At 29.3% G+C, this 16,429-nt stretch overlaps 1 protein-coding gene across 1 annotated transcript in view; it reads right to left on the reverse strand.

The window, feature by feature from the left end:
• Positions 1 to 4,737: 4,737 nt before the first annotated feature.
• LOC142325788 (very long chain fatty acid elongase 7-like) overlaps positions 4,738 to 16,429 on the reverse strand; it is a 29,684-nt gene continuing 17,992 nt past the window's right edge. Inside the window, exons 3-6 of the mRNA XM_075367818.1 lie at positions 9,451 to 9,507; positions 7,123 to 7,228; positions 6,593 to 6,729; positions 4,738 to 4,926 (exon numbers count right to left, since the gene is read on the reverse strand). Coding sequence (XP_075223933.1) covers positions 4,738 to 4,926; positions 6,593 to 6,729; positions 7,123 to 7,228; positions 9,451 to 9,507 — 489 coding nt within the window. The remainder of the gene's footprint in view (positions 4,927 to 6,592; positions 6,730 to 7,122; positions 7,229 to 9,450; positions 9,508 to 16,429) is intronic.

Genomic DNA, 16,429 nt, shown 5'->3' on the forward strand with positions numbered 1-16,429 from the left:
TACGATAGACTCTAAAGACAATGGTATGTTTTGCTTGATGCAATTCCTACATTGTGGTAAATTATGCGAGTTAATCGGTTCGTTGCGCCAACATCTTATGCATAAATCTTTGAAGAAATAGTAAAAACCGTTCTTGGTCAATTCTTCTTTGTTCTTTACGTTTGTATTTTCATACGATATCAAACGATCCGGTTTTCTGACCAGAACCAACGGCTTTTTACACTATTTCTACCACTCCATGTAGAAACATCCGTTTGTAACGCACATTTTCCGTTTGGATGTAGTTTATGGTACGGACATGTTACGATGTAATTCGAATTTGGCTTTGGTACGTCCTCTTGTTCATTCGAACATCGTTATGATATCGACGCAAAAATTCAGAGTTCTCCAACCCCTTTGTGTATATTGTAGAGAACTGTGACTAAAGTTTCTTCATAACATCCTCGCTGTTTACAGCGTCACCGTACTCCCAATCTATTTTGTAAAAGTTTCTTTCTAACCAAGCGGCCATATCCACCTGTATTTCGAATTCAATTTAGCGCGCAGGTACGCTAAAGGAAAATGTATGATCATGTAACATCCGCTGTCACTGACAACAGCGAGTTCTTTAACTATTAACTCATCTCGGTTACTGAGGAAGCCGTAATACACTATAACTCCTTCCATGACCGTTGCTCAACTGCGTATGCGAAGTCAAAGAAAACTTTCTTAAACCCCTTTATTATATCACCGTAGACGTGGTGGGGGTAACCCTCTCCACTTTTTATTCTACAAGACCATCATAATTATGTACATGTAACGTTATGTTAGGTAATGCTATATTGCTATTAGTTGCGTTTAATATTTGTAACACTGCAACTGTCGCTGAAGGTAATGATGTTGATGTAACATTCACTACTGTTTTCTTCAATTCGGTTTTGTCAATATCATCATTTAACGTTACGTTCCGTAATGATAAACTCGTATTACCGAGGTTACCCTTTGCTTTTTCTTAAGGTAACGATGCTCTGATGTTGCTAACAGTGTCAGCAGACTTATTTTTTGATGATGATGATGATGATGATGATACTGTAGTGTTGTAAAAAATGGGCAACGCTTCCACCGTTGATGAAATACACAATATTAACGGAATTTTAACCGGCGATGGTGCAAATAAAACCACTCTACATTGTATCGGTTTCATCCTTGTACACTTTTCTTATTCTATATTCGATAGTGGACGCCCTGGTATTCCCTTTATTGGAGACGACGACGATGACTTTTTTTACCACCCATCCCCAATCCGGTCAAAGGATAGGGCTTAAGGTATAATCCCTGCCTTGCAGTGTCGGCTTTTCTTTTCATCAACATTTCAACAAGACGTTTTATATTATTCCTTTTTGATCGTCTTCTTACTCTTCCACCGCCGAACTTTGCTTTTAACTTCATCGCATTTAGTACCGCCAATGCAGTAGCCTTTTCTGCGATACTCGAATCCTTAGCTTTAACTCTTTCCCAAGCGGTCTCGGCTAATTTACGATCTGCAGCCGCTCTGTTTTCGTTATCTCTGTACCTAGCGTAAGCAATATCGTGTACTTTACAAGCTGCGTCCAATTTGTTTACACTGGGATTGTTTCTCTTTCGTTTTAATTCTTCCCGGTCCGGCAATAATTTTCCCGGTTCGTTTTAATTCTATCCAGCAATATGTAACTCTACCGGCAAAAAATCGATTTCTTTGTTTACAATTTTACCCCCCACCTTTTTGACAGCTTTTAATGCTTTATCACCAAAATAAGATCCTAACACCCGTGCAGCTCCTGCTCGCTTAGGACTGGCAATTCGTCTACTTTTAAACATGAATATATTAATCAGAACACAAATTATTAATCAATCCGTCGTTCCCTTCTTGGTTTCTGTTTCAACTTACGTTTTTAATTTTTTTCTTTGTTTTTACTGTTTTTCTTTACCTATGAAGTGTTTCATCAATCAGCTGTTGATTGTTATCCATTTTATTGTTTTCTACTGTACTACTGATACCTTAGTTCTTCTAAACTACCTGTACGTTTTAGATTCTACCCTCAAATGTTCTGTATGTAAGTAATGTACGTAAAGTGTTAGTATATTTTTTTTTAGGAATTTCAATGAGAATTCCTTTCTTAAGTAAATATGTATAATTTGCATATAGTTCCTTCAAAAAAATAACCCATTATTAATAAAAATTTGAAATAAATATTGAACTGGTATTAAAATAAATTTAAAAATGTACGTATAAAGTTTTTTCATAATTCGTATATAAAATTTGTAATAAGATAGGTTACAATAAAATTTACTCAATGAACGCAATCTTATGTTCCACTTTATAAACAGAGTGATTATTAAATAATTTTATTTTATTGAAAATTATTTTAAATAATTTCAATTAAATTGTTTTTTCTTCATTTAAACAAGGTTTTTTGGAAAATAAATTTAGCATCACTGAAGAAGCAATTTTTGTTCTTTTGAAAGGTAAAATGAACAGCTGCAGAAAGTAAAGGTACTTAAAGATTGAACAAGTTAAAAGACTACAAAAAGAAAAATTAAAAATACATATACGTGATAAATAGTTTTGCAAGTTCTCTTATATTAGCAAAAAAAACTTTTCAAAACTTTAAAATTATATATTTTTAAGAAAATCACTTAAAACAACTCACAAAAATGATAAAAAAAGGAGATTAATTTCTCGATACGTTTAAAGTTGCTTGCTAAAAAAATTTAGGAGGTTTTTTAATTCACTGTTTTTTTTATTAACTTTAGATTTTGAATGTAATTTCATTGTGAAATCATTGTGATGTATTAGTATTATCGAGTAAAAAAAAAAAACAATTTACTCAGAACTTAAAAATTACATATATTTTTTTCTCTTTCGAAAGTAACTTAACTGACTGTTCCTCTATTTACATTGTTTATCTGCTTTATTTTTCTTATTTCAATAAAAAAGTAGTTTTCTTTTCACCTACGTTTTCATATTAGTTATAAGTATTTTTACTGGTAGAACGGCCTTCCAAATTCAAATTCATCTTTCAAATCACGCTTCAAAATGAACTTCAACTTAACTTATTTGCCTGGACTTAAGGTATTAATAACTTTAGGTTTATATTTAGTATAATGGTTTAAGTATAGTAAACGTCCCGTGAAGGTTGACTATTTAAACTAAAAATCTGGTAGGGATAAATATGGCTATCCCAACTAACTTCTCCAGTTTATATGATGAATTAATTATTGTTTCCATAGCAACAGTTGTCCCCCTGAATAAAGTTTTTTTTGGATATTTAAAATATTTATATAATAGTCCGTCACCAAATACTAATTTTCTACTATTTAACGCAAAAATTTTACCATATCATGCATTAAAATCATATAACTCGTAGAATTTTTTAATTTTTATTTCGTCAAAACTATTTACAACATGTTTTTCTTTACTTATTACTACCAGATTACACAGTAACAGCACAATGGCATGATGATAACAGTACTCTGCAGAAGTGTCAAGTCATCTGTGTGCAGTTTGACATGTAATTGAAAATGTACCGGTAAATGCGTAGCCTTGATCAGATTCAGGCCGACAAACCCGGCGGGTTACAACTAACAATATATTTATATTACATATTCATATAACACTATATTCATATTTTATATTATTATGAATTGATAAAATTAAATGACTTTCTCATACCTGATAAAAACAGTTATTAAAAACCTGATGTGGACAGTCCATTAGTTCCTTGTACGTCTATTAAATTACACATATACAGTTCTTTCACTAATAACTTCTAATTTTTTTATTTTTATTGAATTTTTATTTATTGTAATTTATTTTTACAGTCAAAGGTTAATAAATTATTAATAAATCAACATATTTAAAGTAAAAAAAAAAAAAAATAAATAAAGTCGGATTCGAACAGATGTGTAAGAGCCCTTGTAAGACCAAATATTTCATTAATTAAAATTTTATTTCGCTATAACTCTGGAAGCAATGAAAATAAGTACCACTTACGATATATCGTTGAAAAGCTCTCAATGAGGGCTTATTACTACAGTTAAGAAAAAATCAAAAATCCAAATTCTTTGTATGCTGTGTTCTTCTGGACATTTTTGGTGAAGTCGATTGCAATCAAAAGGGGGCATGCACAAATAGATGTTACAGCAGCCCTAATTACAAAATTTCAACATTTTACGGATAATCGTTTTTGAGTTATGCAAGATACATACGTACAGACGTCTCGCCGAAACTAGTCAAAATGGATTCAGGGATGGTGAAAGTGGATATTTACGTGGAAATGTGAAAAACTGAAATTTTTCGTGATCACAATATTTCCTATTCTTCGTATAAGGAAGTTAAAATCATTAACAAAATTACTTATCTAATTTAAAAACACTTAAAACCATATATTTTTATATGATAATATAAAATATTTTTTATAATATATTAAAAAAAAAATATAATATATTTTTAATAAAATAATGTAAATAGTAACTTAATGTTTTATGTACAATCAAGTTCGAACATATGATTAATAGTGTGCTTTATATATTTTTTCTACAAATACACATTATTGACTCTTTTTACATAAGATATATTTTTATTAAATAAGGTTATAAATATTACAATAAAAATTGAACGTTAAGGTGAATTTGTTTTATTTACATACAAAAGAACTATACTAAAGGTAATAGTAGAATCAGCAGCAAAAAAAAAATATTTTTTCCAATTAAGTTTAGTCACCCTCTTTTAAATATTTTATTATCTTTACTCGTGTCAGATTGTAAATATGTTTTAATGTAGAAATTCATGAACAAACAAAATATGAGAAAAACGTTAGCAATCCATAAAACATTATATGCTTGCGATACTTCACAGTCCTTAAGATATAAATATCCAAAGAACGCGATAACAATAATGAATTGAGCCTGAAAAAAAATAAAAAATTAATTAATACTTACATAAATATTAATAAATTGAACTGTGAAATATAATCATGAAAATTACATTTTCCTTTTTCTTTAGGATAACAGAATTTATGTATTTTTTGTTTATTATAATATCATGAATTTCACTCTTTCTTCAATTTCTTTTCCTTTTTATTATGTTAAATTTTTTAACATTTAATAAGTCTAGATACAGATTTAAAAATAATATACAATAATAATTCTGAAATATTTTTTAATATAAACTGATACATAGTGATTTGTTGAATTTTAGTTATACAACATCAAAACATTCTTTCTATGTCTTTCAAATGTGAAGTATATTCTAAGGCACATTTAGAATATACGTCCAGTAACAAAGTAATACGATTTTATTGGTAGTACGTAAATTAACAGGCCAAACAAAGATTGTAAAATATATAAATATAGTTAAATATATGAAATATATAAATTGTAGGAACTATTGTTATTTACTTTATAGGGAAATTTTATTATTTATTCTATTAAATGTTTTGATAGATGTAACGAATTGCTATTTTCTTCACCTTAAATTTGTGAGATCATAAAGTAAAAAAAAAAATAAAACAAAGTTACTGATAATTATATTATTGATTGTTAAAAAAAATTCTTCTTTTATGATAAAAACATAATGGAAAAAGGCTTAGGAATTTAAAATTCGTAAGATATCCAACGTTTTAGTAAGATATCCAGGAAACAGACACCGTACAGGTAACAGCTACCCAGAGTAGCCAAAAACATTGACAAACTTGTTGACAAGTGCATAGAAGTTAACCGACATAAGTTTTAACACCTTTTGTGAATTATTATGTGTTTGCCAAGAAACTATTATTTATAGACTAAACCAATAAGTTAAGTACGCTAAAATATGAGCTAATAATCCCTGTAATATTTACTTCTAAACGCTAGATATCAACACAGTCAAAGACATAGAAAACATTGTACTGCGTAAAATTAGGATAACTTGAAAAAATCTGTACTTTGCACACCCGTTATCAGTAAAACACTTTTAAGACAAATATCACTTAATGTTTCACTGTTTGCCATTTCAAATTTTCTAAAAATATGTTTTTAAATATTATTTTCATTGCACTTATCATCTGTTCCTTAAAATCTGCTTTACATAACTTATTTTAGACTTATCTTTCATATTGATAATAAATATTTAAGACCAATTTTTTTTATGTTAATAAAAATTTACTTCAATAGCTATATTTCATTTTTAAATATTACTTAAATCCAAAATTCATTTTTTATTTTTTTATTTTATATTTTATGTTTCTTCCTTTTTTTTTTTTTTTTAATAATGATAATTTTTGAATGAGATTTCATTCATAGTTTCTGAAAATGTTTTTGTAATTTATTCAATTGACTTAATTAAATTTTTTATATGCTAATAATTCTATCATAACGGACTAAATTGTTATTTTTTTGAATTAAGGTTAATGAACCAAATAAAATCATAAAACTAATTTCTTACTTTAATTATTGAAACAAAAAAGTAATTAAATCTTTAGTTTATATTACGATAATTTAATGTGACTGTCATTAGTAATATAATTACAATTTGCTATAAATAACTTAAATATTTATTACTTAAATTAAGGTATAATTTTATAAGCAAACTTACAATTTGTATTTTGGTTAAATAACGTTTCCACCAAAGGTATTTTTGTATTTCTGGTCCTAATGCTGCCAGAAAGTAATAGGTATACATAATTACATGGACACCACTGTTTATTGCACAAGGTATAATTCCTTGCTCACCTGAAAATTAAGATACTTTAAGTTAATGAAACTTTTTGTTCTATTGTTAACTTTATGAAAATCCTTAGCACAAAACGCTATTAGGTAAATATTTTTATTTTTATTTTAAGTGAATAAAAATGGAACTTGAGCCATATTTGAGCTAACTTGAGGTAGCGTTATTCATTTAATTCTTGTTGAGACAAGAGATAAATAAATGCAATCATAACCAGAGTAATAATTTATTAAATCAGTCATCTCCAATTTCAGTGGTTTTAATGAAAATTGCAACCTCTTAATTAGTACTACTTTAGAATGAAATGTTTGAGCGAAATGATGTAATTTTTAGCGTTTTGTTGTGCTAGTCAATCATTTTATATGTATATAATCAGAGCAGAATTGTTTAATACACACCTCTGACATATTTTATGCTGATCCAAGTTCCAGTTACCATAGCTGTATGATGATACAAATGTAAGAATGTTATATGGGAATTTTTCTTTTTTAGTACCATAAAAAACTGAAAAAAAATTATAACATATTATTTTTTAATATTAACTTTCTATTATACATTTATCAGATTAAATTATGCTACTGATAGTAAGTCACGGGGTTGCCACACCGAACTTTGGCAAAATATGTTCACTACTAAAAACATTGACCTGCTCTCATTGGTGAAGTGACCGAGGATCAATTAGACATTGACCTCAATCCAGGGCATCAAACTAGTTCACGACTATTTCATAGTTATTGTCGTCTAAAATGTCGCTATTAAAATAGTTTACAAGAAAGTCTACTTTATTATCGAAATGAGCAAAAGGTTTATAGGTTCAAACATTTTTTTCTTTCGATTTTATTATGTCAACTGAATCATAAAAATTAAAAATTTCTAATATTTTTATCACGCGATGTTCAATTATTTGTAAGTGATTCTTCAAGTCCTTTCGTACCAGATATTTAGTGGAAGGTTTTTCAATTGTCTTGTAATAGAAACGAGTTGCACGTCCATCTACTTTTCAGTCATTTTTTTCAAAGAGTTTTTTCGAAGAGTGCCGGATCTCCATTTAAAATAGATTTTATTTTGTATTATCAGTAAAATAATTTTGCTGGAAGCAACAAATAGTAGACTCAGATAAAAATCTTCTATTACTTCTTTCATTAAACATTGTTCAAAGTCATTAATTACAGAATTCTTATGTTCAGAGCGTTTTCTTTTCTACTCGTTATCGACAGTATTTTATTTTCATTGCATCAACGTTCCATTCCTATTCATTTCCTTTTTTTAATATCGAATCGTTACCGTAATTCAACTTTCGCTTCGGTGTATTGCCGAGAGGAAAACGAAAGAAATTTTGTTTAGCTGCTTCTTTGCAGCTTATATGTAGGACCATATTTCTTTCAGCATTACAAATAGTTATACCATGTTTTCGTCAACCTTTGAAATCTAACATAATAACACGGAAAATACAACATCCTAATAAAAGGATTCTATGCGAAAATATTAACAGTACTGCACAATAGAAAGTTCAATGACCGTGTCGATGTAAGAAGGAAGGCACTTGGATATGGTGGGCGCATGCGCTGTAATCTATACTCTTCCGTAATCTGTACCTCACTTTTCCAGAATTCTTTTTACATCGAATTATTTCTTCTTATTGACTAATTATCGGTAGTCAGTTCTTTTCATAAAGTTTATTTCAAAATTTTTCATAAATCTCAATTGTTAATAAAATATATCATGTATTACGTTCCATTAACGTGTAAAATTATTTATTTCATAGAATACGGAAAAGAGATTTTTAAATATCGTATGTAATTTACAATTATTTAAATTTTACTAATACATGCTACGTACTGTTAATAATATGTTGTATCTTTAATGTGTATTCCAATAAAGTTAGTAAATAAAACCAGATATCGTTACCAAAATTAGTATACAAATTTACTTTATTTTAGTTTAAAGTTTAGCAGATTTACGACACTATTATGAATTACGCATAACTTTTAATTAAATAATAATTTATGTAATGTATTTACTTGAATACTAGAAGTTAGAAGTATAATATGAGGTTCTTCAAAAGCGTCATCATTAAATAAAAACAAGAATCTTATAACCTTAAAGATTCAACGTGTTAAAGTGATCTCTTTCTAAACAAGCCCTTCATGTAATTAAATTTTTTTTAAAAACTAATATTAGAAAAGATGTAGTTTTTTTTCAAATTTTCATATCATTTTCATATAACTATTACTAATATGTATTTTTTAAATGTATTAAACTTACAATTTCTGTATACGTAGTCCTTACAATACGGTGTTCCATTTCGTATTTGTGAAAATTTTATCAGAACAATGCCATACCATTTTGAATAATGTTTAGGAAATTAATCACGAGCCATTAATGAAATCCTTTATCATGATTTTATTTATGTATGGTCTTTTTCAAATTTTTTTTTTGGAAAGGAAATATGATATTAATTGTATGTATACTGTATATATATTATATTTAATTTTGTTACATGATGCCCATTAGCCGGGTGAAATTCCTGTTTGATATAAAATTACATAAAATTAGCGAATTTAATCAATAATTTCAGATTAAATGTTAAGATCATCTATTTTCGTATAGAACAACTATTATTCTCTAAAATTTAATTTTATAATCATATTATACATATTTTTATCAGTATTCTTAATATATATGAAACTGTTACCTATTGAATAATAATAATAATTGTGACTTACCGTGTCTAGTAGATCCATAATTTTGGAAAAAAGATAACACCACGATCCGTAGTAAAACTGAAAATAATACAGTATTTTAAATTATATTTTTACTCCGAATAATAAATACAGCTTATGTTGGTAAAATTAAATAAAAAGAAATTCGGATTTCATGAAATAAGTAAATGATAAAATTATATCAACTATTTCAGATATTATTTTACGTGAACCCGTAAATGATTTTTTAGTAGGAAAGGATGTGGTTCTGTAAAGTAATATCTACAATAGAGACGATAATTTTTGCAGTATTTTTTAAAAGGTCCATGAACCAATTAGCTTTTTGAATAAAAGGCCATTTTTGAAGGATCAAAAACTGGCTTTTTATTCTAAAAGCCACTTTATGAATAATTTTTATTCTGTCAGAAATTATTATAAAAATCAATTGAGCTGTATTGAAAATAGACAGCTATAGTACAGCTGTAGAAATATACAGCCATAGTACAGAGGGTTATAAATACATATGTAATTAAATGAAGATAATTTAGTTAGTATTACGTCAAAGAGAGAAGTGATATTTAAACTAGAAAAAATGATCATACATTTATTAGCAGAAATATTTAATAATTTCTATTGGGAAGACGTTATCGAGCACTTCGCCTTAACGTCTCATGATCACGACAGCCACTCCCTCTAAGTTAGTGACGTTACAATTATTTCTAAAGAATGTTTTCTCCTTGACGTAGAATAAAAGTATGTTAATTATAATAAATAGTATTAATAAAATTACCCAAGATCTGGTTATAGGCGCTAAAATATATTTTCATGCGTTTCTAATGAGCTAGACAGATTTGAGTAATTGTAAACATTAGTCAGTAGAATATGTATTTCTCTACAAATTTTGTTTAGTGTTAAAAGGACAGTTTATTTTAATGAATTTACAAATTTCATATATTGTTTGAAACGTGATTAGGAAATGAAGTAATATCACTTTCATTTTTTTTCCAAGACTTACTAAAAATCAACCATTTCACACGAAAAGTAGATAAAAATTTAACAGACCCCAGTAGCTATCGTCCTATTTCTTTGACGTTTGCTATGGGAAAAATACTGGAAAAAATGATTAATAATCGACTCGTCTGGGTTTTGGAAAAAGAAAACCTGATATCACCGTATCAAGCAGGTTTTCGGCAATACCATTCTACCACTGATCAAATGATCAGCTTAGAGGACATTATATATAACTGCTTTATTAAAAGGAAACATTGTGTCGGAGTCTTCTTTGATCTTCAGAAGGCTTTCGATATGACCTGGCGTCATGGTATAATGCTCCAGATACATGAATGGGGCATTCGTGGCAATCTGCCTATACTGCTCAGCAACTACATGAATGACCGTACCTTCCAAGTACGCGTCAAAAATGAATATTCATGTGAAAGAATCTTGGAAAATGGCATACCGCAGGGTTCGCCGTTGAGCGGTACCTTTTTTACCATTGCCATTAATAAATTGATACAAGCCATTCCAGTAGAAATCAGCAAAAGCGTCTATGTTGATGATCTGGCAATTGTGTATGCCAGCAACAAGACTGCTATGGTGAGGTACAAATTGCAACGAGCGATCAATGCTCTAAATGAAGTTGCAAGGAATACAGGATTCCAATTCTCACCAGAGAAAACGTGCTGTGTACACTTTTGTAGGAAGAGAATTCCTCATCAAAGTCCTGCGTTGACAATTGACGATAATCCAATACAATATAAAGATAGCGTAAGATATTTAGGACTAGTATTGGATAAATCCCTTACATGGGGATTACATATACAGGTGATAGATGCAAAAGAGCCCTAAACATTATAAAATGTTTATCGAATTTAAATTGGGGCTCAGACAAAGAGACATTATTGAGATTGTATAAAGCATTGGTTCAATCTAAACTAGACTACGGATGTATCGTATATTCATCCGCTAGAAAGTCGCACTTAAGAAAGTTAGACGTAGTTCATAATAGCGGAATAAGATATGCAACAGGCGCTTTCCGCACAAGTCCGGCGGCTAGTCTAATGTCTGAAGGCGGAATAATGCCACTACATTATAGAAGAGAGATCCTTTTGTTAAGATATGCAGCAAATGTATGGGCTTTCCCTGCTCATATAAATAATAAATTGTTTACGAATCATCCTATGGCTGCAGTATATGAACATCGTGCTACCTATTCCAGACCAACCGGAATTAGGTACCACGAATTAAGAAGAAAATATGAAATTGCTATACCAGAGACACTAGCAATTTCTACTAGAGAAATACCGCCATGGCTCTTGCCAGCGGTAAATACAAGGTTGGATCTCTCTCAAGGAGAAATAAAAAAGAAACCAGCAGTGATCATCCAGCAGGAATTTTTAGCAACCGTCAGTGGTTACGAAGAACATATTAGAATTTATACTGACGGTTCTAAAACCGAACATGGTGTTGGATGCTCGATATATGTAAATGAAGAAGCCCACTCTTGGAGACTGCCAGATGTGGCCAGTGTCTACACAGCAGAACTCACTGCAATTCAGCATGCTCTTCGCTACACTGAACACTATTGCGAAGAGAAAGTGCTAACATGTTCCGATTCATTAAGTGCACTCGTCGCAATTCGGAACAAGAACATTAAGGATGTCCTAATTGCAAACATCCTGTCCATTTTATACGTACTAAAACAACGAGGACAGCGATGCGTATTTGTATGGACTCCAGGGCATGCTGGTATTATAGGTAATGAAATCGCAGACGAAGCTGCCAGAAAGGCAACAGTCTGTGATGACTTGGATGCATTTCCTGTAAGAGTGGCAGATGTTAAAAACCGTCTAACCAACATAGTAAGAAACAAGTGGAACGCTGAATGGAGGAGTTTAAATACAAAATTAAACTCGGTTAAAACTTCTCCTTATAAATGGAAAAGCGACTATAAGTTGACTCGCCGTGAACAAGTAGCGGTGACCAGACTTAGAATCGGTCACACGCGATTAACAAATTTATATTTGTTAACCGGCGAAGTGAGACCAATGTGCGGTGTTTGTAATATAACACTGACAATCAAGCATCTAATAGAAGAGTGTACCATATATGAGGACCTCAGAAAGAGGTTCCGTCTTACAAATAATATTAGTGCTGATCTGTATAATGGAAATGAAGAAAATATAGTTGCATTTTTACACGCCAGTGGACTTCTTAAAAGTCTATAAAATGGAAGTTTAAAGCTGTGGTAAAAGATACTCTAAGCGGTAGTTTTATATATACATATAAGGGAGTCTCGAAGCGTGGCACGTATAGTGACGGGAGGTAGCCCTCTTGCCTAGACCATTTTGGCTCACCTGCATTCAAGAGCAGTGAGTCGGGGTGTGTCCGATGATGGCATGGGGGACCCTCAAGGGTGGATTGAGGGCGCGAGGCTATGGGTGTACGCCGTGCATGCCTATGGCCTGATATAAGAAGGATTCAACTGCCACGGCACCCTGGCACGACTGATATACTGCTCAACGGCGGTTCTGGTCGCCCCGAGGGTGCTTAAGCAAACTATAAATGAGACTTCGTAGAAGAAAGAAAGATATGGTATTGATTAATTTAATTTTAATTTTAAGTTCATGGTCTTTTGAGAACCTATCTCACATTTTAATATTGGGGCCCTTTACGTAAATTTACGGGCCCGTAAGTGTTTGTGATTGTCCTTGTCTTTCATGTTTTAATGTTTATTGTGAAGTTTGTGTTTTTAAATAAAATGTAAGGGCCCTTTACACCCTTCCATATGACGATCCTGATGGAGATAATAATTTCTTTTAAAGAATGTGACGAGGGCTAATGACCTTAGCAGTCGATGCCCGTAAAAATTCAGTTAAAAAAAAAAAAAAAAGTAGATACTCAGAAGTATAAAAGTACATACTCTTTTATATTTACATCAACATATCATATCAACGGGTAAAACTTTGAAATGAAATTAAATACAATTTGTTTGTCTGTTGTCAACATTCAGTACACATATCAAGAGTTTTTCTATTAAAAAAAAAAAAAAATAAAAGAGAGAACGAAAAAAGATAAAAGAAAGTCGAGATAATATTGTGTAATTATCTTGTTACTTATTTATTAATGATATCAATTAATTTATGTCATTCACATATTTGAATTTCTATAGTTTATCTAACAAAGAATTTATTTGAGTTTTAGGTTTCATAATTTAGTGAGAATATAATAGTGCAAAAGCATAACATATACCCTATTCTTTCATCTATAACATCATCGAAGATAAGGTATATATATTTCACCCTCTATAACGTAATCATTTCTGTAATCTTCTTCATAAATATTTAATGAGTGTAATAGTACTTATTTTACTATATTAAAATATAATATTGCCGAAATAGAAATATCTGATGTGGACACCACATGACTTCCTTGTACGCCTATGAAATAACATTATTTTTCAAGTGAAAAGTACAAAAAAATTTTCTTTCACCAATAATAACTTTAGATTTTTTAAAATTATTTTTTGATTTTTTGTAATCGGAGATTAATAATTATTATTAATAACTCAATATATTTTAATTTTTAAAAAGGTAATTAGGATATTATATTACATTAGGATAATCTATGATACTTAGGATTTCATTTGGACAGCCATCTTCCGTGGTAAAATCACGAAAGAGAGAAGAGGACGTAATTAAATATTAAACTTAAGCAGTTGAACTGGTTACTAGGAAGGAGGTCCGCATTGTCGTTAACAAACTATTGTTGTATATGGCGTTTTTACGTTCAGTATGGGTCTACGGGATACAACATAACAGCAACACAATTTTACAGAAATAGAATCTTACAGCAATAGAATTTTCGACACTCGAAGTATATACTTAAGCTTAACATGCATGAAAATAATCTGGCTGTTAACCTACTTGATAAATCAAGAGGTGAGACGACTGAAAAGTTTGAAAAATTGGTCATGAATTGAATCTTGAGGCTGTTGTGCAGTCAATATTGTCCTTTCCTTTGTTTTATTGTTGTGTTAACTTATTTATCCTTTTTTGCTCTCTGTTACGGACTTTGTGAATATTGTTAGTTATATCTTATACTTTTAATTTTATTATACTGTGTTTAGAATTTTATTGTATTTGTTTTTCTCTCTCTTTCACGTTTTGCAGCATTATTATTTTGCACCATACACTGTGCATTTGTTATTGGGGATACCGATCGAAAATAAAATAGTTAAACGAAGAAAAAATATAGGCTTAACAAAATTTATGTTTAATCGTAATATGTAAATTTATTTTCGCATATTAAAATAAATAAAGAATACTGCTTGATAAAATGCAAGTACAATATATACAAATAGGTAAAATACTTAATTTCCTTCAATTTTTAAATTAATTATACTTTTCACAAATATAAATATAATTTTGCAAAAAGAAAATTTTAATGCAAATTTACGTGAAAATCATCTACGTAAAACTGTATAATATTTAGATTTGTTGAACATATTTACTTGATGTATTAACATAAATTGATGTTACTGACCGATTTCTGAACTTCTATATAAACGATGAAATTAGTAATATAATTTTTAATTTACAAAATAGAAGAAATACTTACTTCATCATTAAATGGATTCTTCGTGTAATGCAGTGGTCTACAGAAGTGTTCAATCGTATATCTCTGTACTTCCCTGTTGAGGAGAACCTGAAAATTAGATTATGTACCAAAGTGAAAACAAATAAATTTGATTAAAAATGTGTAATTAGGTATGTATTTAAATTATTTATGATTAACTATACTAAAAATTAAGTTCTATTGACTATATATAAATTTTGACATTTGTTTATATAGAATTCACTTTTTGTGTGAAAAGTGAAAATTCAGTTTTTCAAATCATGAAAAGTGAAGATAAAAGTATTAACTAAGAATGAATTGTATTTTTTAACTGAAGATACTGAAAAATATGTGAAATTTATTATCTCAAACATTATAAATATTAAAAAATTTATCTCACATCTTTATCTTAAACATATTTCACAATCCTTCTACTTTTATCATTTCGATTTGATAGAAGATTTCTCCCACAAATATGATAGAATTTATGATAGAGTTATGAAACTTTATTGTTAATTTTATCAAATGAATTTTTTTTCACATTTGTCATTAGTTCTTAATTTTGAATACAGGGTTAGCAAATTGCTTCAATCATTTACAATTACTTTGTATTTTGACTTTTTGCCTTTCGTCTAGTTACAACAAATTTTGTAATGATGAAGTACAAAACGCATCTGTGGGTATAAATTTACCCTTAGTAAAAGTTAAAAAAAAAATTAATTAATTATACCTTGAAGTACTCAATAAATTTTTTATTTTCTTAATTTGCTTTTAATATATTCAAAATCATGTGATTTGATCTTATTTTTATAATATATTTTATAATAATAAGATGATTTCGGAAGAACATTTTAGCTAGAGGTTGAAGTTTTCAAAAAATTACAAATATTTTGGTTGATATTAAATAAATTACTTCATTAATTATTTTTTCATCAATTAAGTTAACTAATAAATAGAAATAAAATAAAATTTGTGTTTCAAAAAGGGCAAAAAAATTCTCATTATTGTATAAAAATTGAAAAAGAAAGGAAAATAATTTAATGTTATAAGATTTTCATTAAAAAACATTTTTACCAACGCTCAAAAATCTAAGGTCCTTCATATTTTTAATATATACAATATTCGAAATTGACTTCTTAGAAACACTGTTAAGGTTAGAGATTCTTTTTTATAATCAAATTAAAAGGTAATTTTCTAGAAAACTGATGATACTCTTTTTTTAACATGACAAATTTTTTAACGCATTCTTAACTTGATAGTGGGTAAAGAACTCGGTGAGACGAAAAATTTCTTTGACAGCCAAACAAAAATAAAAATCTGATCGAGCGGGATCGAGACTAAGTTGAATGAAGCAATACCGCCTAACCCGACTTTTACAGAATTTCCC

Source organism: Lycorma delicatula, chromosome 5 (genome assembly GCF_047948215.1).
Source record: "Lycorma delicatula isolate Av1 chromosome 5, ASM4794821v1, whole genome shotgun sequence".
Lineage (NCBI taxonomy): Eukaryota > Metazoa > Arthropoda > Insecta > Hemiptera > Fulgoridae > Lycorma > Lycorma delicatula.